Source organism: Vanellus vanellus (assembly GCF_965231255.1).
Source record: "Vanellus vanellus genome assembly, chromosome: 1".
NCBI classification, from domain to species: domain Eukaryota; kingdom Metazoa; phylum Chordata; class Aves; order Charadriiformes; family Charadriidae; genus Vanellus; species Vanellus vanellus.
The window spans coordinates 16,278,084-16,304,323 of NC_138905.1; the positions used below are offsets into that span (position 1 = coordinate 16,278,084).

Below are 26,240 nucleotides of genomic sequence, written 5' to 3' on the forward strand. Positions count from 1 at the left end.
AATCCATTCACAGCCAGGACAGCATACACACAGCAAATCATATTCCTGAGGGTTAATATAAACCTAACAGAGGTTGCCTAAATTAGAAATTAAACAAAGCTTTTGAAATATTTCTTGTTTCATTTCACACCTGAGACTAATACGTTCTAATTTACATCTTTTGTATTTAAGAGGCACGTGTGAAATAACTGTTGAAGCATACCAAGAATTTTCATCATACAATTTGCAATTAATAGTACTGTGCAATTGAGGCTTTTCAGAACTGCAGATGAAATCCATTTGCATATTATGTCCCAAGTGTGCTTAATTCATACTTTCATTAAAAAAGAGCTCATTTTTGTTCACCTTAGTGCTACCCATTTTTAACATATTCAGAATGGAACAAAGGTCTGCATTTAAATTTATTTTCATGCCAAGTACATCCCCTCTTAAATTTAAAGCTACCTAAAAAAACACAACCAAACAAACCTCAAGCATCATAATAAGAAATTGAATAATCTCCCTTTTATTTATTCATTTCATTACAAAATCAAGAGCTGGCTGACAATATAAATAATACAAACATCTGCATTACACGCAGATGCTACATTTACAACCTATCGGCATGTGTAAAACAAAGCAGATGAGCCACAAAACATAAAATCTCCTAGATGTAATAAATACTACTTTTTTGAACCTCGTTTATTCCTAAGACAAACATGCTGTGTATATAAATCTGTTGGATTTAATTGCAGTTTGTATTAAAAAACAAAAAACAACAGAAAAAAACTGAAAGAGACAATTTTATTTTTAAGTGTTATTTTCTAAAATTATTCCCTTAAATCTATTCTGGAATAAAATTAAATACGCTTCCATTCCATGTAGGCATTGATTTCTTGAAGAAATTGAATATTCAAATCAGAAAAAGGAGATGTAGTATTTTTATAATAAACTCCATTCTCCCAAACCCACAAATGTTTTGCATTTGAAATTATATACACTTACATAAAATTGTTGTAGTGGTTAAGTTTCATAAAGCACAAAAGATAAAAGCGAACAGAAGTCTCCAACCTCTGTAAAAATCTGCTGAATTACAGAACTTCAAGTTTCAGCCCACAACACTATTGCAAACTCTTGGTAAGAAAGAGGCTGCTAAATTGCCATAAATAATTTAAATGTTCTTATTATGATACATAAGCAACAGTGCTCCATGTTCCTATCACTTTCTTTTTCCACAACAGCCTTTTTAAAATGATCTTGAGTACTAATTTGTTAATACTTAACAACATTCTTCTAAAATGACCCTCAATGCAATACAAAGGCAATGCACAAGTATAGTTTATTCAACAAATGGGCCCTTTGTAAAAACCACATCACTATAAATAAAGCCTTGTCTCCCTGAGTGGAAGCTTTTCACTTTTTTTTTTTTTTTAAACAAAACCTGCTTTCCTTTAAAAAGGGGAGACCGTATTCTAGATCCTCAGGCTTTTGAGTCCATGCCAACTAAAGCTCTAAACATACAGTAAATCAAGAGTTCGATAAGAATAGGTGCTTTTCCTCCCTCCTCCTTCCTCAGAATTTCTCTACAGTAAGTGTTAAAAAAAGAAATCAAATAGTTCCATATTTTATTTCACCTTTCAGGAGAAAAACCAACTGCAACAAAAGAATGTGTTTCTCCCCCACTCTGGAAGTCAACATGCAGTCTGAATCTAACATTACAGTTCGAGATGCCATTGATGACATCGACACCAACATGTACCGACCACTGTCATATCCATTAAGCTTTCAAGTTTCTCTCACTGGATTTTTGATGTTAGAAATTGTTTTGGGACTTGGCAGCAACCTCACTGTGCTGGTACTTTACTGTATGAAATCCAACTTAATCAATTCTGTCAGTAACATAATTACAATGAACCTTCATGTACTTGATGTAATAATTTGTGTGGGATGTATTCCTCTAACTATAGTTATCCTTCTGCTTTCACTGGAGAGTAACACTGCTCTCATCTGCTGCTTCCACGAGGCTTGCGTCTCTTTTGCAAGCGTTTCAACTGCAATCAACGTCTTTGCTATCACTCTGGACCGATATGACATCTCCGTAAAACCCGCCAACCGAATTCTGACCATGGGAAGGGCTGTGATATTAATGACATCAATATGGATCATTTCACTTTTTTCCTTCCTGATTCCTTTCATTGAAGTAAACTTTTTCAGTCTTCGAAGCGCAAGTACTTGGGAAAATAAGACACTTCTGTGTGTGAGTACAAACGAGTACCACACTGAGCTAGGAATGTACTACCACCTTCTTGTTCAGATTCCAATCTTTTTCTTCACTGTTATAGTAATGCTAATTACATACACCAAAATACTCCAGGCTCTAAATATTCGGATTGGTACAAGATTTACAACAGGACAAAAGAAGAAAGCTAGAAAGAAAAAAACTATTTCTTTGACCACTCAGCATGAGACTACGGACGTGTCCCACAGCAGTGCAGGAAGAAATGTCGTCTTTGGCGTAAGGACTTCTGTGTCGGTCATAATTGCTCTACGCCGAGCTGTAAAACGGCACCGGGAGCGACGAGAACGGCAAAAGAGAGTCTTCAGAATGTCCCTCTTGATTATCTCAACATTCCTTCTCTGCTGGACACCCATCTCTGTTTTAAACACCACCATCTTATGTTTGGGCCCAAGTGACCTTTTGGTAAAGTTGCGATTATGTTTTCTAGTAATGGCATACGGAACAACTATATTTCACCCTCTACTTTATGCATTCACAAGGCAAAAGTTTCAGAAAGTTCTGAAAAGTAAGATGAAAAAGCGAGTTGTTTCAATAGTGGAAGCAGATCCCATGCCAAATAATGCTGTAATACACAACTCATGGATAGAGCCTAAAAGGAACAAAAAGATTACCTTTGAAGACAACGAAGTAAGGCAGAAATGTTTAGTACCTCAGGTTGTCACAGACTAGATTTCAGTATTCACCAAAACACATCAAGTGGAATATTTGAACAAATTGCAGAAAAATACTGCCAAATAAGAAAAACTTTTTTAAACTATTGGCGAGACTGTAAATTTTCAATATATATGTTAAATAGACTAGGTCTTGTATCTTCAATTTCTTCATTATGTAACATATATGTTGCATGGCCGTTTGTTAGTGTAACACCATATGTATATTTGTCAAAAATATTCAAGTCCTCTTTTTTAGAAAATAAATAGCCTTAAAGAAGTGCAAACTTTTAAAAATATTTGTACGGCTGTTTCTCTGTAAATATAAAATAATTTTTAAACAAAAATTCCACTCGGGAAAACTTTTCTAAAGCACATTTTGCATGACATGGTATTTTTAAATGTAATTCATAAACAGTATTGATCAGAGATATTCTGAATGTTATAGAGCTACAATGCGGATACATTTTGACCTCATACTTAAATAGCTACTTATTTCAAATTTCTCTGGCATGCAATTACCATGCATATGTAGACAAAGCCATTTACGTGATGTTCTTCAATTAATGGTTCAGAATCCGTTAATTTTGAGCAGGGAAAAAACAAATTCATGTTGGTCCAAAAATTGACAGTACTTTTCAGAAACGAAAAGTATACAAGAGATTGTGTATACAATCCCAGATCCACAGTTTCTACATAGAAAATACGGATCTTTGAATAATTACACAGGAGGGGTGAAAGGGGTAAGGGGAAAAGACAGGCTAAATGAAGGCAAAAACCACAGACAAGAAAGTTATTTGGCTTGATTCTAAAAGACAACCAACCAACAAAGGCTTTCCTGTTCAAAGGCTTAGATTTTCACACCAAAGGGGTTTAGCTGTCACGTGCCACAGCTAAAGTAGAAGATAATTTTCTTGCCCTCAATAACTTTTGTATTATTTTGATTTCTGTTCTCTTTCGATGATGTTCAGTTCTAGCCATGCAACTGCTTTGTCACAAACCAACCACCAACGCTGCTAGCTACCCTATTTCAGTACCTTCTGGACGGCCACGGTATACCATCGTTCTACATCCTCTTTTCCTATTTCATCTTATACCTGCAATGAAGAATCAAGAAGCCTTGAGAAGTCACTGTCACCGTAGCACTGTAAGCAAGAATTAAGATATTCATCCAAACAAAAGTTTGTTGAGTGGTTTGCACTATCCCACACTTTAAAAATTCATAATCGCAATGAACAGTGGCTACATTCATTGGCTTAGTTACCAGCAGGGAGGGAAAGGCGAAACAAAACAAAAAACTGCAATAGCTGCTCAGTGTGCCACCAGCTACCAGTATAATTAAAAGGCTAGTTCTCAATAAGTATTGGCTTCTCTAAAAAAAAAAAAACCCAAAAAACAACAGAGCATATCCTTGAACTTGAGAGCTAATTTGACTAAAGTATTACATTAAAAATAAGGATTTCTGAAGCACCTTTCTGAAGTTGCATATAAAAAAAAAGTGCAGTTTTACGGGAGCAAAACACTATTTTCCATTACATCATTAAATTATTAATCATATGTGTATTGTCAAAACCATTTTTGTGGTTAAAAAAACAAGCAGTACTTGTAACGTACCTTAGTTTACTTAGGCTCACATCTTAGCTTACCAGAACAGAAGATTCAAAAAAATAATCCTACAGCTCCATATTCCACAAAAACCAGCTACTTAAAATAATCCAAATTCCACCTAGAAGTTTTATTATCTACTTGATAATAATTCATTACCTAAAATTAATGTGTAACATATATTCAAACATAGTTTTACTAGCTTTTTTCTAAAAGCAAGCTCAACGACACCTGCTTTCAACTGTACTCACAGTGTTGATTTCATCCAAGCTATCTCTAGTTTCCTACAAGAATTGAAATCCTTCATTTTATTTGAGAGGTTGCAGGGGGGAAGTAAACATAATGGTTTTATGTAAGAAGCATTTTTTTAAAAAAAATCCCATATGCTCCAAATTTATCACTTCAAAAACATTCTTTCAGGAATAAGCTCTTCTGAAAACAAATGTGCCCAAAAAACCTAACCAGGACCTATTATTTTTTGGTTTTGTAATAATTCTTCCTTTCTCTGCCTCACTATCCTCTGTATTCTGAACACCGGAAGGCAGAGAAAGCGGGATCTCTAGGGTTAATGGGATAATATGATTTAACTGATTACTTATCTTTCAATAAAGCATTCTTAAATCAATTTAAAATACTATTCATTTATTTAAAAAGAAAAAAGTAAATCATAATGATCACAACACATGAATAAGCTTACATCATGTCCTTATCTGAAATAAGCATGTAAGAAAAGCTTTCAGACTTGAAAGGTTTCTTGACAACATGACTTTACTTTTTAAAATTAAATAAATCTTCAAGAACTACACGTTTAGTGTTAAAAGCTCATTCATTAGAAAGTCAGATTCAATGAAGCAGTGCTTCATAACAAAGAGAAAATGCAGCCTAGGAATTAGTCAGAGAGATTAAGCCAGGTTTTAAAGGCTATGCTGATCGCAGTCATTGATTGCCTTTAAGAATATAAGCAAGTTCATTTTTACATTTACTATTCTTCATCTTTCATTAAATAAAGAAAAAAAGGACCTATGTTGGAGTACACTTTGAGGTCTGCAGAAGAAAATTCTGCATAGGGCAGGGAGTAATACAAGTAAGAATATGCGCAATCCTATGTACACGCAGGAGTGATTATAAAACAGAATCATACATGATCTGTACCACAAAGACGACAGACTTAACGCAAGACAAAATAAAGAGTAACTACTGAAGGAACATTTTATATCCTACAGATACAGAAGAGGATTTTAGGAAGGATATGAAGGTGTGCTGTGGGTGCTTGACAGACAGACTAAAACAGAACACAAAAATAGGCAGCATCACTGGAGAAAAAAGGGCAAATATATGCCATAGTATTGCCCAATAAGAAGCCCACTACATTCTTAAAAATGATCTCACCACAGTGAGTCATTAGTTCAATTACATTTCACACTGCTCAGCCTAGGGCAAGCAGAATTGTACAAGACTAAAAATATTAATTCCAGCAAATACGCCTCAGAAACACAAGCAATCACTACCAGTTTCCACACGTTCTCTGTCCCTAAAGTATTAGCTGGTAGCTGACTATGTTGCCCTTTAACTTCAAATGCATTTCCATTCAATTTTACATTGTAAAATTATGCTGGCCCACACTAAAAATACAAAAAAAAGCTGAGTACAGTGCCAGTATCTATTAGAATGTTCAAGAAGACACCTTAACATACTAGCACATCACAAAACAGTGAAAACGAAATGTAAATACACCACAAATATCTAGTTCCAAGTTGGCAACGATTTTTACAGATTACAAGGCACTGCTACATCTTCAGAAGTTCTGTTTACTTCATTAGTGCCAGGGGAACAGGAATCACTTCAGTGATTTCTAAATATATTAGATTAAAAATCCAGATATATATTAGATCAACACACCTCTCTTCCTTCATTGTTACATAAATACACACATGTACATAATACATAATTATTATAAATTCATATGCACCAAAAGTCAAGGTTAGTATTAGCATCTATTTTATATTTACATGGCGGGGGTTTTGGTAGGAGTATCTCTGAACTGGAGAGACAGGCACTATGACCCACCATGCACATACTTACACGCCTTCTCTTCCCCACCACCACCACTTTTTTTTTTTTTTTCCTTTTTAAACGAAGTAATACATTCAACAAGCTATATAATTTACCTGGGCACAAGGAAGAATTTTTATGCCCTGTTAACTGTTACGTATATCATATTGTAATGCACATAAACAGTTATTTTTCAACATCAATGTATGTGCTAGTCATCGGAATTCTTTGATAGCTGAATATTTTAGACATATGTTTGTTTCCTCTGAAAAAAAGTGTTTAGATACCAATCACCATTAAACTCTTTTAAAAGGAGAGAACACAGCAGTCTTTAGCAAAGTTTCAATGTAGCATTAAAAAAATATAGAATACACTGACTTACCGTTCCCCCCCCCATTGTTCAAACAAAATACCTCCAACATATCACTAATGACAATTAGCTTCCAGCTTAAAACTTTCCAGCTTTATAACAGCCAAATTCCACTCCCACTTCACACATTCTGCTGTAATATCACTGAATTTATTTGTCTTACACCAACAGGAGAGAAGAATCTGACTCTGTAATGACCTTCTCCTTTTTGTACTTCATAGAACACTCATGTAGTTCAAAAAGCAAAATTAAACACAGGGTTTGGGTTTTGTTTGCTTGGGGGGAGGGGTCTGGAAAAAAGGAAAAAGACATAATAACTGACTAATAGGAAAATCAAAATTTACTCATACCCAATGAGTGTTAAAGAAAAAGGATATGAAGTAGCTGGAGAGTATAGGTCAAGAGGAAAAGAGCAGAAGGTGGAATGAATTGCTGTAAGGCAGCTATGGCCATCAGAACCACAGAAAGGTGGACGACAGCATGCACCTGCTATGGAAAGAACGCTAACCTTATTTTTTAAGTTATAATAAACAAAAATACAATAAGAACTTATCTTTGAGTCATCAAGTCTGATGTCTGGTTTTGCCAAATTTGCTGGGAGAAGAGGGGAAAACAGCATGAACAGCAACTCCAGAAAAGGCTTTTAACAAATTATACGCAGAATAACAGACAAACCTAGAGAGTGCATTATTCTACCCTCTCTTTTCCTAGAGATAAACTACACATTTTACCAAGTACGTACAGAGTACATGCATTACAAGAACAGATCTGAAAAGAAAATGTTATTAGATATCTGTTCTCAGTGATAAATTTTTAAAAATGCTATTGAATTTTGCCTTAAATTGGTATTAGTCAGGTAACTTCAGTTTGTCTTGATGCTTCAAGTGTGTTTCATTACCACAGTATGTCTTCAATTACCGCTTCTTTATATCAATGTAATTATTTTTGCAGAGTATTAAATTGAAGGAGAAATACCATTAGACATCTTTATGTTATTTACTAAAATTACACTTAAGTGATTATTATAAATTGAGCCAGAATGGAAGAAATATCTTTTTGTATATTTATTTTATAGATTTCTGTATCAGCTGTTTTCCTATTTTACAAAGAAATTCAATGAAATACAATGAAAAGAAATTTAGGCAAAATGAAAAACCACAAGATTTACAGTGAAAGTTCTGTGGCAGGTATATAACCTGAAATTATTAGAACATATTTTTTTTTTTAATATAGTTTAAATTAATTATATCCTTTGAATATATGCATTTCTATATCCTCATTCTTATTCCTGACACTGCACAGCCAGACAAGCAGGCGGGAAGCTGACGGCACAAAGCTGTTGGCAAACAGCACACCCTTGTTTCCTTTCCAAGCTGGGTTTTTGGAAATGTACTTTTGGTTTCTGTTACCCTGCTATGATCTCTAACTCCCCATCCTATCTTGCAACAGGTTAACTTGATACCGTATCTGATAAACAAATCAATGTCACTGCTGAAACAACATTATTGCTCGAAAATCTGTCACTCTGGCTATGTCAGACTGTTATTAACAGAGCAGTATTAGCACAGTTTTACTTTCAAACGTACTCGGATCTCTCAAAATTTGTTGTGAGATTTCACTTCAAATTAAACTCAATTTAAATGCAATTTAAAAGCAATTTAAACTCAATTAGTAGGGGGTAAAAAAACGCAATAACTGATGACAACTTATTGCTACTCTGTAGCATGGTTTTCTTCCAAACCTCATTTCAAGATACTTTTCATAAATCTCTGTCACAAATAGACAAGGAAGAAGGGAGAAGTAGGAAAAAATGACAGCTTCCCATGTTAGTAAATTATTACAAATACCAGTGATGCTTTGTGCACTAGGTTGCATGTACCAGTGTGCTGAAAACAAACAAAAAGAAAATGGGAAAGGAATACTATTTGCAATGTATGTATCATCACAAAATAACAGCGAATGTGAGTACTGATGTTGCAAACACCTTAACAACAATGAGGAAGATCTATTATTCCTGCTAACAGCTCTAGTACATAGTAAGTGAGACCTATCAGTGAATGAGAACGAACAAAACAAAAGATGTGAAAAGAATTCGCGGGCAAAGAGGTTTTAACCAAGTTATGTGGTTCAGTTACAACAACAGTGGTTTTCACAGACTAAATACCTAACCCAAAAAGAACTCTCATGGAAAACTAATTTTTTTTTGTTTTGCCAAAATACCACACACCTGCACATATATGGATTACAATATAGTTAAAATAAGAAGATTTAGCATATGTAGTTGTTGCTACTGCAGTCAGTAAAGAAGGTATTTCATGAGAGATTTTTTTTCACATACAACAGACTTTCTAGTATATCTGCACATAATAAAAACAAGTGTTACTTAAAATATAAATTCTTCTTCTGAACAGTTACAAAGCAAACATCAAATCATAAGAAACTTCCAAATTGAGTGAATCACTTAATTTTCTATGTTTAAGTGGCAACAAACGTTTAAGTTTAATAATTTTGACCGTATGAGGTTATACGCCCATAAGTATAAAATGGAGCTACACAGCTTATCTGCAGTAGTATCAAACATGGATAAAGCACAAAAAAGTGCACGTGAAGCCAAGTTAAAGACACCTTTTAAAAGACTAATGTATTCAGAAGCTTCTGACAAGTCTTGCCTTAGTTGTACAGCTTACAGTGCAGATTCCAGAAGCCGTTTAAATAAAGCAGAATAAAAGTGGGAAACTTTTGATTCGGTCTCTGAGACTTTGTTATGCCCCAATTTTGTTTCAGACAAAAATCTCGAGTTTCTACTACATCTTTAGTTTGCAAGTTAGGTCAGCTAAAAATTGGGGAGCAAAATCTTTGGAATTGTAGACCACCTGCCATAGAAACAGTATGTTCTCAAAATAATAGGCTGTTCCTTCTTTTAATGAGGTTAGGTCTTCACATCTTTCCCTGAAATGACATGAAAAGGGATACGAGACCTTCAGGTTCTTCAGGTGAAGAGGGTCTACCTTTAAGGTAACAAATCCAGTAATCAGATTTGGTGCCTGTGAGCAATGGAAAGTTGGACCTGAATGGTAAACAAATAAAAGACTGGACTACTTTACTTTTCAAACCATAACTGAGAAGAGTCCATAAAATTCTTGATGAAATTAATATTTGAAAATTACGTACATGACTCCGGAGACAAAGAGGAAAAACTACTCCTGTGAAAACAGCCTGTTTTTAAAGCTGTTTCCTATGTGCAAGAATTAAATCTTACTCTACACTATTCATTACTTTGTACTACATACAGCAACACCTTCACTGATCTTTAAGGCGAGGCAGAAATGACAGTTACAGAAATACCGGCTCCCATTCAGGACCTGAACAAAGATTAGACTTTAGTCTTCTTTTCATAGCTATTTGGTTAGATTTTTTTAACCTGAACTGGGTCACACTTTAATTAGAAATGAACAGGATAAAATTGGTTATTATGTTTAAGATTTGAACCACCAGTATGTACTTGAGGAATTACAACAATATTGTGTACACAATCTTATATTTCAATTATTTCATACTTCTGAATTTCCCAGGCCTTATTTTCCAGTCCTTAGCTCTTGTCATTTCTTTCTCTGCTAATCAAAAAGCCCTTCTGCTACCCTTTATTTTCTCCCCATGAATGCACCTCTCCAGTGTTCAAGAAAAAAAGACCATTTAAATCTCCTACTGTGACACGTATAATTGTATTTATTCACAGGTATGCACAAAACTATGTTTTTATCTGTACACACAATTCCGTACACCGATGGCAGAAGTACAGATTTGCCTGACGTAGCTGCGTGAATGCTACAACGGAAACACCACTGGTAAAGCAATCCCAGCATGCATGCAGTCCAATTCCAATGCTTTACAGAAGTTTAGTACCATATTTTCATATTTTTAAAGACCAAGATCACATTTCTTCTTTTTTTTTTTATAAAGCACTTTATGTGTACGTGTTGAACATTTAAGGTGCTCTGCCCATTCACAGCTACTTCTCCTCCAGTAATCTGCCTTAATCTGAGGTGTACAACCATAGAAAACTACCACTACCTTACTTACCTCTGTTCCTCCCTTCCAGTTCGCCTAGTAATAAAATGATCTACCAAGAATGTAGAGCAATGGTGAGGTGAGGAGAAGATGGCTTATTTAAATACTGATTTAGAGGAACAATACCTTAAGGGAGATTTAAGGTATCTAAATTATGTAGATTATGCACATAAAATAAATCTAAAATGCATCTACGCAATTTCTTTAATCAACTAAGTAATCAAAACACACAAATTTGTTTGACAACACATATTTTTCATAAAAATGTAATTGACTATTGCCTTGAATTCTTCTTTCAAGCGAATTCAACTTCTCTGCTATTTTTCTACAGCAGCTTTTTGTCTTACGGACTTTGACTTCAACAGAAATACCCTGTTTCTCCTTCTGAATGTGGGAACAACAGAAGCTGGACTATCCCCTTCCTCATTCAGTAAGGAGTTAAAGATGAATGGCTCTGGGAAGTTAGTACATTTGTATAACATCCTCCTTAGTTATTGCTGAATTACAAGGTAACCTTACTTTATGGAAGAACAAACTACCCTGCCTCCAAAAATAAGGCAGGAGCATCTATGAAAAATCCTCCTATTCTAAATCTTTATGAACAATCTGGAAACCTGTATATTATTAAGACTATTCCATGACAGGTGTCTTTCTAGTTCCTGCCAGCCATGGATTTTTCTGCAATATTTTAGATTTATCATATCTATACTCTACACTTGCAGTGCATTCAGTTGCGTTTATACATTGTTTTCCAATTCTTGTTGTTGTCTTTGTTGCTACATTAAAACAGGTCTTTAGCCAGGACTACCGATTTTCTTGATTGCCAAAAAGTCAATATTTCACAATCTAATAGTCTTCTCAGTAAGCTTCCAACTTTCAAGTTTGTCTAATACATTTGTCCAAACCACTGAACGGAAGATCCTCTGCACTGGAAAATTAACTCTCTCAAAAATGAAACATTAACCACTGGATCTATTCTCAGTTTACCCTATGCATCACAACTTGCCATTCTGGCAACAAGTGACTTCCAAATCCAGTAACTTTATTTATTATAAGAGAATCCAGGATAATGTTTCTCCTTGTTGATAACTCCTGTGTTGGAAATTGGTGATTTTTTACCACTGGCCATAGAGGACAAATATTCTAGGCTCCCAAGCCCATTCTTCCACGCATCTCAGAAACACGCTTAGATCTTAGACCACAATGCTTCTATATGTTTAGTTTAATTCAGTGGGATGTGAAAGTAACATCTTTCGGATTTTATTAGCTGGCTCTCTGATCTGTATGCATTTATAGCTACTTCTACTGTAACTTCTCATTCTGTTACTCCCAATGAAATTTCCAAACATGATTTGCTACCACCATTATTTGATCTTCAAGTGAGCATTTGTTTATAACAGTGAGTATTCTAATCCAATGCTCGCTTCTTTTCCTTGGTGATGTAAGAGACGGCTTGTAAATTCCCTGAAACAAATGGTGAGAGACGAAAAGGAGGAAGAGGCCCTCCAAGCCTCACTGAGGAGTGTCTCGAACACTCACAAGTACCTTGAAATGTAGCTATAGCCACAGGGTGAATAATGCAGGCCTTATGTTCAAAGGACTGGTAAGGCTGACACCTGCCTACTCAGGTGGGAAAGAAACTCGCCTGCATCTGGAGGGGGGAAACAGGACAGCACTGCTTTTCCTCAGCAAGGACAAGGTAACAAGAACCTGTATAGTTTCTTGTTTCTTCGGAAGGCCTCATTATCTGCAAAATGCTTATTAAAGTTGACACCCTGCATATGCTAATGAAAATTATGGAGATCATGCTAAACATACCTGACTATAGCACTCGTCTCCACCCCAAATCATGCCACACATCACTTGGAGGGGGGAGAAACCAAGACAAAGCTGTCACTGTAACAGTGGGGCGGGTCGTACTGATACCACAAACATAAAAGGGGAAAATAAGTGCACCTAGAGAGATTTTTTTTCCCTGGGGAGATTTTACACAGAGGAGTGCTTCTACAAGCCAAAGACCCCCGTTGGCTGGACCAACGCTGGAACCAGGACTGGTGATCTCTTTCTCTCTCTCTCTCTTGCTCTGTCTCTTCTTCTCCATCCCTTTGTTTCTCTTTCTTTGCTCTTTTCTTTTCAAGTTGTTAAGTAACACAAGGCATAATTCCACTCGCCATAATTCACTGTATATCTGTTGTTAAGTACCGCTTGCCATAATTTGTTATATACCTAACCAATTATCGTGGACCTAGTTAAGACATGTATTAATCCCTGTGGGAATCTAATAAATGTTTTTGTACGGACCTTGAGAGTTGTCTCACCTTAGTCCATGCTGCTGGGGATTTGTGAATCTGAGCCACTTCCTCCCCTCTCTTCTGAGTGAGGCATGAGAGGTGATCACAAGTTACCTGTCCGTTTCATCCATTTCTATTGTCTCTCACTCTGACTATTTCTGAATCTGGTTGTTGAAAAAGAAAAAAAAAAAAATCTGTTTTCTCAGACACTTGCACAATACTGAAGTGTTACTTCTGAACTCACCATGTTCTTCTTCAGCACAACCACCAGGTTATGTACTAATAAATGCTTAAGTCCCAGCAGAAAGAAAAAGATCAATATTATGAACTGCTTCACAGTGTTATTTCCTTGACCACTAAACAATTGATTTCACCATTGGCCATAGATAAACAGAAGGAAGCACACGTCCTCCTAGCTACCCTCAGCCAACTCCCCTAGAAAAAAAGTGTGTGACATTTCTCCACACCTTCCCACGGGGAAGTGATTATCTATTGAACTAAAACCACTGAGTCTGATCACCTTAGAGATCATTACTCTGTTTCTGGGAGAATTCGCCTGCAGCTTACTATTGAATTTCCAGTACGTAAATGCTCAGAAAGGAAGAGGAGAACAGAGAAAGTTATAAATGACAATTCCTACCAGAGCTTCAGACAGTGCATATGCAGACCTGCCTGAAATGTAAAATTGCCATTTCCTTGTAGAACCTCCACACAGAGCAGAACAGACAACTAGATCCACGCTCTTTCAGATGCATCATTCTAGCTGTAAATAATGTCAAACCCTACAGAACTGAATTTTTCCATAGTAGTTCTTAGTGTCATTGACTTGTTTGTTTATAACAGCTACTCTGAGTCCTAGGTCTTACCTATCTAGTTAACTTTTATACACCTATTGAAATACAGTGAGAATACACCAGCACTCAATTTAGAGATGACATCTCTCTGCTTTGCCAATATCCCTGTGTTCACTTATTATTTTAAATTGTGCAATCCAACTTGCCTTTCTCTTCCTGAACACAGAGATACCTGTGAGTACATACCTTTTCCTTTGTTTATATAATATATAGAAGACACTACAAATTCTTTTCAAACTCTTGCCCGCTATTCTTACTCTCTACAACGTCTTGATAATTTACAAGATGGAAAAAGATTATCTTTCAGAGATTCACAGATAACCTCTGTCTCTCCTTCCTTCTCAGCCAAAAGCAATTCTTTTAAACTCTCTTCTCATCTTTGGTGTGCGCAATTTTATATTTTTAACTAATACAGACTTTTAAAGTTAGTGCACAAAAAAATCACTAGATTCAAAGACACAGAGCATACAGATAACTTTGGGTATTGATAATTTTGGTATGTCACCTGGAAACAGAAACCCATAGCTTTTGTTTCTACTTTTAATTATGTAGTTTTATTAAACAAGTATGACTACCCAGTAACAGGATACTTTTTCTCAAAACTCGAAGATGATCTAAGCTCTGTGCTAGTTACATGATCATAACTGTTTCAAAGTAACTAAAAAAAAATAAAAAGAACCCTCTGAAGTTGCATTTATCCTGTATTTGGCTGAACATAAGCATTCACAACTACAAGATTATGTATGTTACAGGTTCGTCAAATTCCTTCCATATCTCTGCTTTCATGACACACCCTAACTAACAGACACAAAAATACTTACTGTTCAAGCACTTAAAATGATCAAGGGGTAAAGCAAAAACAAGGTCCTAACATCCTTACCAGCTGCAATACCATCCTTCTAGTGGGGAACAAGTATTCCTTAACAGCAGAACAGAAACAGGTTTGGTGTAACTCCTCTCGGTTCTATAGGGATACTTTGAGAAGACAGCAGAAGGGGAATTTTGTAATTAGAGAAACAGAATACAACTATAGTTTTCAGATTTTTAGAGTCACACATTTAAATTCACTAATTGCAAAACAAACAAACAAAAAACTGGGGAAAAAAAAACACCTTATGAGACCTGGCCTTTATATTTAAGCTCATTAATGAGAAGATAGGACAGTGTAATTACCAAGACCACCTTCCACAACTTCCCTCTTCCATCACTCCTTCTGTTCTTCATTTCCAGCTAGTTCCTGTTTCAAAATTCCCAAGCCCTTCTGTTTCAGCTTTACCCAGGTGGGACTACAAACCCCAGACGTATCCTCTGGCTCTCAAAGCCCCAGACCATCTGATACATTACCAAAGCAGATGTAAAATACTGTAGTTTCAGTGTTTTTAAGAAATAAGAAGTACTGGATTAATCTCAAGCACAGAACTAAGTGTGCTACCAGGGAAAACACTATTTGTGCCTCATGCGCTTGACAGTACATGAAAGAGTCTAAATGCATATTAACTTACCAGCTGCATGACTGGTGCAGCTATTCTGCTGACCTGACAATAATTCCTCTTCTAGCAGAAAACACTTTTTGGTAGTCCATCACATCCCCCCCCCCTCCTTCTTTAGTTCTCATCCACTATCATTTCTTCCCTACTGTAGTCATCTGAACTGTTGGAAGCAAATAAATCAAAAGCTGTCACGTCCCAGATTTTACTCTCTACCTGCTGAAGCCTAGCTCTGTGTAATACTGGCCTACAATCAAAACTTCTATACATTAGATCAGGATAATAATAATCCTAATTGATATTAATAATGAAATAGTAGCAATCAGGTTCAGAGTAACAGATGACAAGGAGGTTGAAAGAGCAAAGCTTGCCAGAAATGGAGATGTGGACATCTGTAACTGGGAGCAGGAAAGAGCGAAAGATGGAAACTAGTCTTTGACGCACCTGGAATCAGGATTAAAAACTGCTAGTAATACTCCATGTGCTACAGCAAAGGCAACTTGAACACACTGTAATTAACTTCTAGCACGGCGTTGCTAATGGGACATCAATAACATACCTCTCGGGAACAGGTTAACACCTCAAGACAGAAAGCAGAGTATTCAATCCATTTTAAAATATCTGATATACAGCCCTCCTACAAGGTCTATATACTTGAGACTAAAATTACCAAATGATTAATAATACAACAAAATCAAATTCTTCGAGTAGCTATAGCTAAACCACTAGTCGCATCAAAAACAGAAATCAGCTTAATCCTAACATGAAAAAATAGTTTCACAATTCACTCAATGTGGCAAATTTGAAACATGTTTATTGTCATTTAAAGGAAACTAGACATCAAGAAAACCCACCGTTACAATTATACCTGGATTAATTTTTGAAAACTGTTATGCATAAAGAAAATGAAATTTCAAGAGATCAGAATAGCTATGACTTTGGAAAACAGTGACACAGCAATGAAACTACAATGAACCTACATTGACAGAAACCAAACTTTTAAAAACCTGAGGAAATGTAAATTCAAGCCCTACTAATCTAAAGATTATGTTAAAAAACAAAATTCCAGCAGATTTTTTTTTCTTGTATCAATTCAAATTTAGTCTTTTCTCTCATATGCCTGTAATTATTTAGTGTCTTCTATTGAAAAAGGTTAGAAAAGAATGCATGCCAGAGATTAAATAAAACATACCAACTATTTACATAAAACTCTTTGTCTAACGTATGGTTTCCAAGCTAGGAATCCTAACCACAGCAAAATGCAATTTGATGGTAAAATCTGTATGTTCTGTCTGCCTTGTTCAAAGAGAATACAGAGGTCTTACACTGTTAGCCTCTTAACTAATGAAATTTGTATTAAATTTGCAAGTCATTTTGTTACATTCAGTATCTTAAAGTTAATAGGTCAAATTAATGAACTTGTTAAATACTATCAAGATTTTTCTTTCTTTTTTTCAAAAACCAACAAGAAATAAATTAATATCCACAGAAGGTCCTTAACTCTGCATAAAAAGTAAAGATGGCATAAATTAAATAAGATGACCTAGAACAAGATTGTTGTATGCATAATGGAAATGGAGAAAAAAATAAGTGGGTGGTATAGCAACCACAGAAGAGCACAACTAGCTTCTACACTCATTATACAAAATATTTCATTGTACCGCATAATTCATGAAATAACACGACTCAGCAGAAGCTTGACTAGCTCTTCCTTTTACGTTAATTTACAATAAATCAAGTAGTGACTTTGGCAAATGTGAAGCCAGAAACAATAATAAGAAAATAACAAGATCTCCTTAGTAACCAAGAGAATTTTTTTTGTTAGCACGAATTATCCATAGGTTTCATGGCACCCCTTTCCTTGAAAATACAGATCAACTGATGAAACCAGAATCTTTCTAAACACAGTAAATTGAAGCATTATAAATATGCTTTTTTCTTTATCAATGTATAAAACAGCAACTATGAATGTAAGAATGTAAGCTGAATAATTCTATCAAAATTATCACATTAAAAATAAAGAATAATTATTTTGCAATATATCCGACTGTCACAGAATGACCAGTATTATCCATGAGAAACATAGTATCTGGTATTTATTCATTATTATACAATTATTTTGTGATTAAATGCACTATTAACCATATACAGTTAAGCCCAATGTAACTAGAGCAACAAGCCATCATTTCTAGTTTTTACCAGAGATGCTGAAGAAACGCAGTTCAGACAGTGTATTCTATATGCATTTCACGTGTGACACTGGTTTCATATTTGTGAAGAACATCTCATTATTTTAAAAATTTTTCATAAGTCTGATTATGGAAAAATTAAGCTTTTATATAAAAATGAGTTCTCAGTTTCCAAACAGTTCAAGACTCTTTGTTTTAAGGTTTCTAAATTATTTGTATGTCTGCTTGATCTTCCTTCCCACCAGAGAGGGCTTTTTTGCCCTGGAATACTACAAGTAAAACTTTGCACAACAGCTTTTTGCAAAATCTTCCATCTTATGGTAATAGAGCCTCAGGAAAACAAAACAAAACAAAATAAAAAACTAACTCAACTGAATGGAACAACATGAAATTTAAGAATATGGAGATTACACTCAACTACAGAAAGGCATAGTATATTTTAGCCCAAACAATTTCAGTGGAGGTCTGGCGGTGTTACTGCTAACACCACCAGGGACAGAAGAAAAATGTTTTAGCAAGATATTTGCACTTACTATGGATGCAGATGTACCTCCTGAAGCAGTGGCTTTCAAAAATAATTCAGATGGTTCTGAGCCAGTAATACAATTCAGTCATTCTCAGCAGGACCAACTACCCCAGGCAAAGCATCATGCTACCATAGGCATGTAATTTCTATTAATCAAATCAGTTCAGTTACCCCAACAGAACAGTGCATTGTGCTACACAGACATATGCTATATTATTTTAGAGGACACTAGATCTTGCACAAGGCAGTAAATTGCAATGCATCTAAATCCCTAAGCAAAAGTAAGCATGAAAGCCACTTTTCCCTCCAGATTGATGTGTGTTGATTCTTATGAGAAACTGTGCACAGCAATATTAGAATCAACAAATCTGTCTGCTCTGTGTGCTAGCAGAGAAAGAACTCACTGACATGACAGTAACCAAGTCCTTCCTCGCTTTAATTGCAGTTTAGTTCAACACAAGATCTGCCTTGGCAATCATACCCTCTAAATTTTTGCTTAGAATAGAAAAAAAAAAAACAAAACAAAACAAAACACTAGGTTCATTGCTGAATATGATATGGGAAGAAGGCAGCAGTGAAAGATAGCTACCATAGTATCTAAGGCAGGTGTTCAGACAGCTTACCATCGCAAATTTAGTAATACTTGTGTACAGATACATTACACATATTTAATCACAGAATAGTCAGGGTTGGAAGGGACCTCTGGAGATCATCTAGTCCAACCCCCATTTAATGTTACTTTAAAAACTGCAGCAGTTAAAATGAAATAGTTTTTATACAACAATATTTAACCTGAAGCACAATATTAGAGTCAGCCAATAACCAATTGATTCAGACTAAGTCTCTCTGGTTTAGTCAGGTTATTTATACTGTTTTAACACCCAATTAATAAGGCACACTGTGGAAACAATAGGTACAGATAATTGCAACTTGCAATAGATATGGATGAGATAATCACTATAAAACAAACAAGTATGAACACTCACCGCTAAAATGAGTTATTTAACTTTTCAACAAATCAGAACTGTTGTTTCCTAAATACTGACCAGTAGTGCTTAGTATTTTGATAAACACAAGAAAATATTCACCATCGTTCCCAAATATTAACCGTGGCCAGCAGGTCAAGGGAAGTAATTCTGCCCCTCTACTCCGCTCTGGTGAGACCACGCCTGGAGTACTGCGTCCAGCTCTGGAGCCCCCAGCACAGGAAAGACATGGAACTGTTGGCGTGGGTCCAGAGGAGGGCCACAAAAATGATCACAAGGATGGAGCACCTCTCCTATGAGGACAGGCTGAGAGAATTGGGGTTGTTCAGCCTGGAGAAGGCTCCAGGGAGACCTTATTGCAGCCTTCCAGTACTTAAAGGGGGGGGCTACAGGAAAGATAGGGACAAACTTTTTAGGAGAGCTTGTTGCAATAGGACAAAGGGTAATGGTTTTAAACTGAAAGAGGGAAGATTGAGACTAGATATAAGGAAGAAATTTTCTACCATGAGGATGGTGAAACTCTGGAACAGGTTGCCCAGAGAGTACATGCCCCAACCCTGGAAACCTTCAAGGTCAGGCTGGATGGGGCTCTGAGCAACCCGATCTAGTTGAAGACCCCCCTGCTCATTGCCGGGGGGTTGGACTAGATTACTTTTAAAGGTCCCTTCCAACTCAAACTACTCTATGATTCTCTGATTAAAAACTTACAGGAGTAAATTAGCATCTTTCTTAAAAATGGTTGAGTCACTGAGAAATCCGATAGCCTGCCTTCTTTCCTGGCAAAGGAAAAAAAATTAGATACGCAACATTTACATTGATATAGTCAGCACCATCTTCCTTCTGCTCACTGCATTCTCCTAGAGAATATTGACATAACAGTTTTGAGGGTCAGTTTTTGCAGCACGCCAGTAACATGATGAACCGTGTGAAGTTAACTTGAATGTCAGTCACATAGTGAGTAACCAGAAGAGAAGTAATTGTGTCAGAGGGGTGAGCTGAAGGTCTTTGAGGAGATTTATCTACTATTTCATCTGAAGGAGTGATAAGAAGAGGCTGAACTAAAGTGATGGCATGAATTTTCCAGTCACGCTGTCCTAATATTCCAGAAGGTATCTGGGCACAGTGCCCAACAAACCAACTTGTGGGAAGCAAACTTTACATCAAGCAGTCCACGTTAAAAAAAACAAAACAAAACAAAACAAAACAAAAAAAACCCACACAAACAAACAAAAAAAATGCACACCAAAAAAACTAAACCAAATCTTCCCTATAATACATTTTCTATTAACAGAGTTGGGGGGGGGTGGAACATCTCAGAGAAATGAAGGACTGGTAGCAGGTCAGCTCATTCAGTCCTCCTGCTTCAAGGCAAAACCGCCTTTATCTAAACTATTCCTGATATATGCTTTGCCTAAACTGTTTCTTAAAAAAGCTTCAAATACTGACTTCACAGCTCCCCTGAAATTACCATTACTGGCAGAAACCTTTCCTAACATTTTAGATAAAAATTTTCTTTGCTTCATTTTGGGCCCCTTACTTACTGTTTCGATCACAGTGGATACAGAGCGCCATTTACTTACTCCCTTCCCATTTGAAAAACTTTTATTTATCTGAAGAATGTTACTCTGCCTCTCCAAACCAGAGCCACACACTTTCAGATCCTCCGCCCACTGCCCATCCTCAAGACCTTCAGCCATCATTGCTGCTGTACTTAGGACTTTCTCCAATTAATCTACATCTTCGTTGAATTAGGTGCCTCAAATAAGACTTGATACTCCAGCTGAAGCACGAACAAAAAATTTGTTTCAAGTGCCTTGCACACAACACCCTTCCTTATAAAGATCAGGACAAACTCCATTGCCAACAATGTCACGCTGCTACAAAACAAATGAAAAAGTGGCTTGCACTCAATTTGTGAGGAACTATCAAGCCTCTCTGCAGAACTGTTATCCATACAGTCATTTCTCCTATTCCTGCTGTTAACTACAACTATTTATTGCTAGGACTTTGCACTTGTCTGGAAGAGAAATGAAATCAGTTCAGCTAAGACGTATCTCCAATTTACTAACAATATTCTTCATTCTAATCCTGTTTCCCAACACACTTTCCATTCTTCTCTGCTTGATTATTGCTTGTAAATTTAATAAGGATATACCATATTACATCACTCAAATCACTAATGCAAACACAAGCCAACTGCCGAACACATTTCAACAAAACCCCACTTGATTCATTGCTGGGCAACAGTGAACAAATGATGATGACTTTTGGGCTGTGATTTTCTCAAAACTTCTGCATTCACTGCACAACATTTTCATCTGGATTATATTGCTGATCCTGCTAGTGTGACAAGGTGTCAAGAGCCCTATTTAAATCAAACTACAAGACAGTCATTGATCTCTCTAGTTCTAAGACCTGTTATTCTGCCAACAAAGAAAATGTGATTGGTTAAACAGGATTCATTCTTGATAAATCTATGTGGCCTACTATTTAATAGCACTTCTCTATTATAAACTCCTACAAATAGTTTATTTGTTCTAGAGTTTCTTTGCTTAAAGAAGTCAGGTTAGTTTGAGTTGTCCAAATAAAATATGAGCCGGTGCGTCCTATTTTCACTAAAGCACGCTCTTCCATCTTCAGGAATCTCATCTCTCTCCCCAGGACTTCCCAAATATAACCACTAAGAACAATGAGATTACTCTTGAAAAGCAGTTGAGATACATTAGGATAAATATAAATATTGTTTATATTTGTTTTTATAAATATTTACATACATAAATATACATATATACACACACAAAAGAACACACTCCCCTTTCTATGGAATAGGTCTATGTTTTAACAACAACAAAGAAGAAGAAAAATAGACTTCTTAGGTTTAAAATATTTTGAAAGATTTTGTTCTATTAATGTCATAAGCAATTTCAAAGATGGGGAAAATACAGACCCTGTGACATTACTACAACACATAACTGCAAGAACTAAGTGTAAAAAGAAACTGAATTTTCACAAAGAAATTTAATTCTCTCCCTCTATCAAGTGTTATTTTCTACTACTGGCTGACACAAACTGGGTGACGAGCGACGTAATACTGTAGATAACTTCACAGTCTTTCCTATGCTGTTCCCTTTCAGTGGAAACTCCAGGGTACTACACATAGTAGGAATACTAGAAAAGCGCACTGAAACACAGAAACCTCAATACTAGACAAGATGAGGTCCCACCAATGCAGTCCCCATTAAGGCAGGCAGACAAGGTCATTTCCCTCCTCCCATTTCCTCTAATTCTTATTCTAACAGACATATTGGCTATATCCAGGCTTTTTCTTGTTTAAATGATACCATCACACCTCTTGTTTACCTTAGAAAGGCACTGAGTCAAATTTTTTTCTACATTCCACAAGAGAATTTTTCAGGCCGAAGATCACTGTCACCTTTGTGTGCATGTCACTAGTTCTGGAGTGTACATTAGAAGACAGGGCTACCACCACCTACATTATGGCAGCTACAAAGAGGCCTTCCAGGCATAGCCAAAAAACTTATTTTAAATTATATTTCACCCAGTATCATGCATATCCTCAGTAACTTCAGTTTTCTCCATCCAAGCTACACTTCTTTACAAGTATCATCAAAATTCAGCTTTATTTCTTTGGATTTCCCTTAAGTCTTCTAATGTCACATTAAGCCTAAATAACTGCCATGTGTAAGCTTTGCTCCCTCTTTATAAAGAACTCAATACATATTTAGGGTTTTCTCCATTTTAGCTAGACTTCTGTAACTGACAATATTTTTCCTTTTCTCTAGAACTATTTAGCGTTAAAGTAAGATCTTAGTCCTATCTTCCCCCATCCTCTCTTCACCTAAGTTACACAGAATGTAGTATCATTCGGGAACAAGTTTTATACTGAAGACAATCAAACCCTTATTTCAATAGACTCCTTCCCCTTCATTTTATAGCTGCACAGCTTAGTCACAGACTAACTTTGAGTTTACAAAAGAGCAAAATTATGGCTGTTGTGAAAGCCTGCCTACAAGTATTATATGCTCACAAGGTCATTCAAGCAAATAAATTCACTTGCTGTGAAATAAATTTTAATACAACCATAGAGAGGGACTAGGAGTTTATTATAATTAAAGGAAGTCTAGGCATTTAGATGAATAATGATGACATCAGTTATAGGTATTTAACAAGCAAAAGATATAAATCCTTTGTTGTCCAGAGCTAGCTCCATAACCAATAGATGGAATTAACAACCTGTCCAGGGTCAAGCTAGCCATTCACTGCACAACTAAGAACTTTTTCAGCTTCATCTGATCAGCTACTGCCCACTGTTACTGACAGTAATGTCTGCATGCCTACAGAGAAGACACATTTTTTAATACCTGCAGAATTTCTTTTGTGAAAGGGAACTGTATAGTGTACCATTTTCTTGTCACATTCTATTGTCTAAACTTGATTAGGAATGTTTCTTTTTCACTTTATAAAATATTTGTATTAAAATATCACCAAGAAGCATAGTCAGGGCATGTAATTCACTGCATTAGGCACTGTGTGACATCTGAATATGCCACTTTACATACCCATATGCTGAACTGGACTGTATAATATGAAGAATCATCACCAGAGAAGCAGCTAATAGCTTGTTCAATGGACTATCACAGCTCTGTTTCTACTTTGCTAGAGAACCCAAAGAAGTGTGTTGGGAAGTGGGGGAGTTGCAGAAGAAAATTTGGGGTTTATATATATATACACAGACACATATAAATATTAATCACTTTTAATCTCTAAAAATTACATAGGGAATCCAGTTTTTCTTCTCACTGTGCCAAAGTAGGAAGTTAATTTAAAAGAATGTGAAAGTCCATCACGGACAAATTTTAGAACTACTTTAACTTTAAGTAGAAATCTCAGTGAAAATATTACCAAATATTTTCTGAGTAAAGATCCTAACAACATCCACTGAAACTGAAGATCTGCAGACTACTAGTAACTTCACAGAGTATCCAATGAAAAAGCCCTTCTCAGTAAAAGCTACCGTTTCTTGTAGTTCCTCTGATTGACCCATATGTCTACCTAATTCCAAGATTTTATATTTTTATCATATCTCTTCCCATCACTGCAAAATAAACTTCAAGACACTTCTAAGTAAAAGCTGTAAGTGAACTAACATAGATTTGCTGAGGAAATATATGTTGAATAAAGGGGCAGACACATGTTTGTGTCCCCCAGACATACACACAGACTATAACAGTACATAAAAATAAATGGCCAGTTATCCCAAGATTCCACCCAGAATAACCTATAAGCAATAAAAGGTGTATTATACCACAGAAAGCGCAAAGCTTTCATGGTAATATCACAGTGCTGCTGATTTCAACAAAGCAGAAATTATATTGCACCAAACATACAACAGAAAGGTAACAAACAATGGGAAGAATTTTTCTCTGAATGACAGCAGGAAGGGATATTCAGAAATACTTGGCTAACACCACAAATTACTATTAATCTTGGTTATGATCCCCAGTTCAAAAGCAAGCCTCCAGGACACAGACCTCCCAGTCCAATACCAGATTTTCCCATCACTCATGTCTACCACCTATTCACTACCATCAGATGTTGTAGTACTTCCCAAGCCCTCCCAAAGCTTTCATATCTCACCACTGAATAACCAGTGTACAGTGCCTGTTCCCCATGCTTCTCAGCCTCCCAACACCACAGAGCACATCACTTTTTCCATCTTTCTGAAGCACAGCATTTGCACAACCTCACCCCAAGTCGCCACAGCCTCACTGCTCTCCTGCTCCACCACCACCACCACCTCCATTCTACAGATCTCCTGCGCACCCCAATGTTTTCCAAGGCCAGAAGCCCAGCCATACCCCAAAATCCAGCCTCCCTTCAACTCACAACCTCCACACTGACTCCCATGGCAGTACCCTGAACCGTGTTGACTCCAGCCACCGTGCACTTTCCTCTCCTCTGAACAGAGCTACCCCATATCACATAAGCCACCACCTCACCACCCGGGACAGACACCTCCAGCCCACCACGCCAGCAGCTCCTCAGTAGGGTGTTCCCATCCACTCGGCTGCTGGGTGTCATGGGCAGCTGGGAGGCATAAGAATTCAGACCAGCCAAGGTGGGGAGCAGAGGATAACAAAGAGCAGATAACCAAAAGATGAGGGAAGGATGCAGATAGAGAGGTAAGAGAAAAGAAAGGAAGAGATACCAAGTAAAGAGAGGTAAGAGAGAAATTATAGTAGACAAGGGATTTTACTTGGCCATAAGACATCCACAATTAAGGATTAAATTAAGGACCACAAGCCTTGGCTCCTCCCTATTGACTGCAGAATGAAATTCAAAAGGGCTTCCTAAGGGAACACGTTTTCCTTCATCTTTAAAACTAATAATTACTCAGACTTTTCTAAGCTTCAGAAAAAGACCAAGTATTTGAAAACAAGAAACTCAAAAGACTGTGACACTTTAACAAAAGAAAGTGGAAGCTCTTTTTTTAAATGGTGAAAGGAAAAAAAAAAGAGAGAAGAAGGAGAGTAAAAAAAGGCATTTTCTTTAAAAGAAAGAAGTCCTAAAAACTACATAAGATAAATGTCTCGGATTTTACCATTAAATTGTACTAATTATTTGAATAGGATCTAGCATTCAGATTAATCCCACAACACTTGTAATTCAGGTAGTGAAAAGATGGCATTACTTTATACATCCTGAAGATGTGAGGAGGGACCGAAATGGAAATAAAATAAAAAATTAGAAAAAATAGAAAATCAGAAAAAATATTTCAGCTTAGAATGCTACAATTGATGGTTAAGTGCTTCAGCCAAACTGATATACTACATAAATATATAAACTTCCCATTTGCAACACAG

At 36.3% G+C, this 26,240-nt stretch overlaps 2 protein-coding genes across 2 annotated transcripts in view; one reads left to right on the top strand and one right to left on the bottom strand.

Moving 5' to 3' along the window:
* The window catches only part of COG5 (component of oligomeric golgi complex 5), a gene marked incomplete at its 5' end in the record, with an annotated part of 196,203 nt that overhangs the window by 159,223 nt on the left and 10,740 nt on the right, over window positions 1-26,240 (bottom strand). The window lies entirely within an intron of this gene.
* On the top strand, window positions 1,552-2,947 carry GPR22 (G protein-coupled receptor 22; the record flags this gene model as incomplete). Its single annotated transcript, XM_082480907.1, has 1 exon — window positions 1,552-2,947. The coding sequence occupies exon 1, from the start codon at window positions 1,646-1,648 to the stop codon at window positions 2,945-2,947; it is 1,302 nt and encodes a 433-aa protein (XP_082337033.1). The 5' UTR covers window positions 1,552-1,645.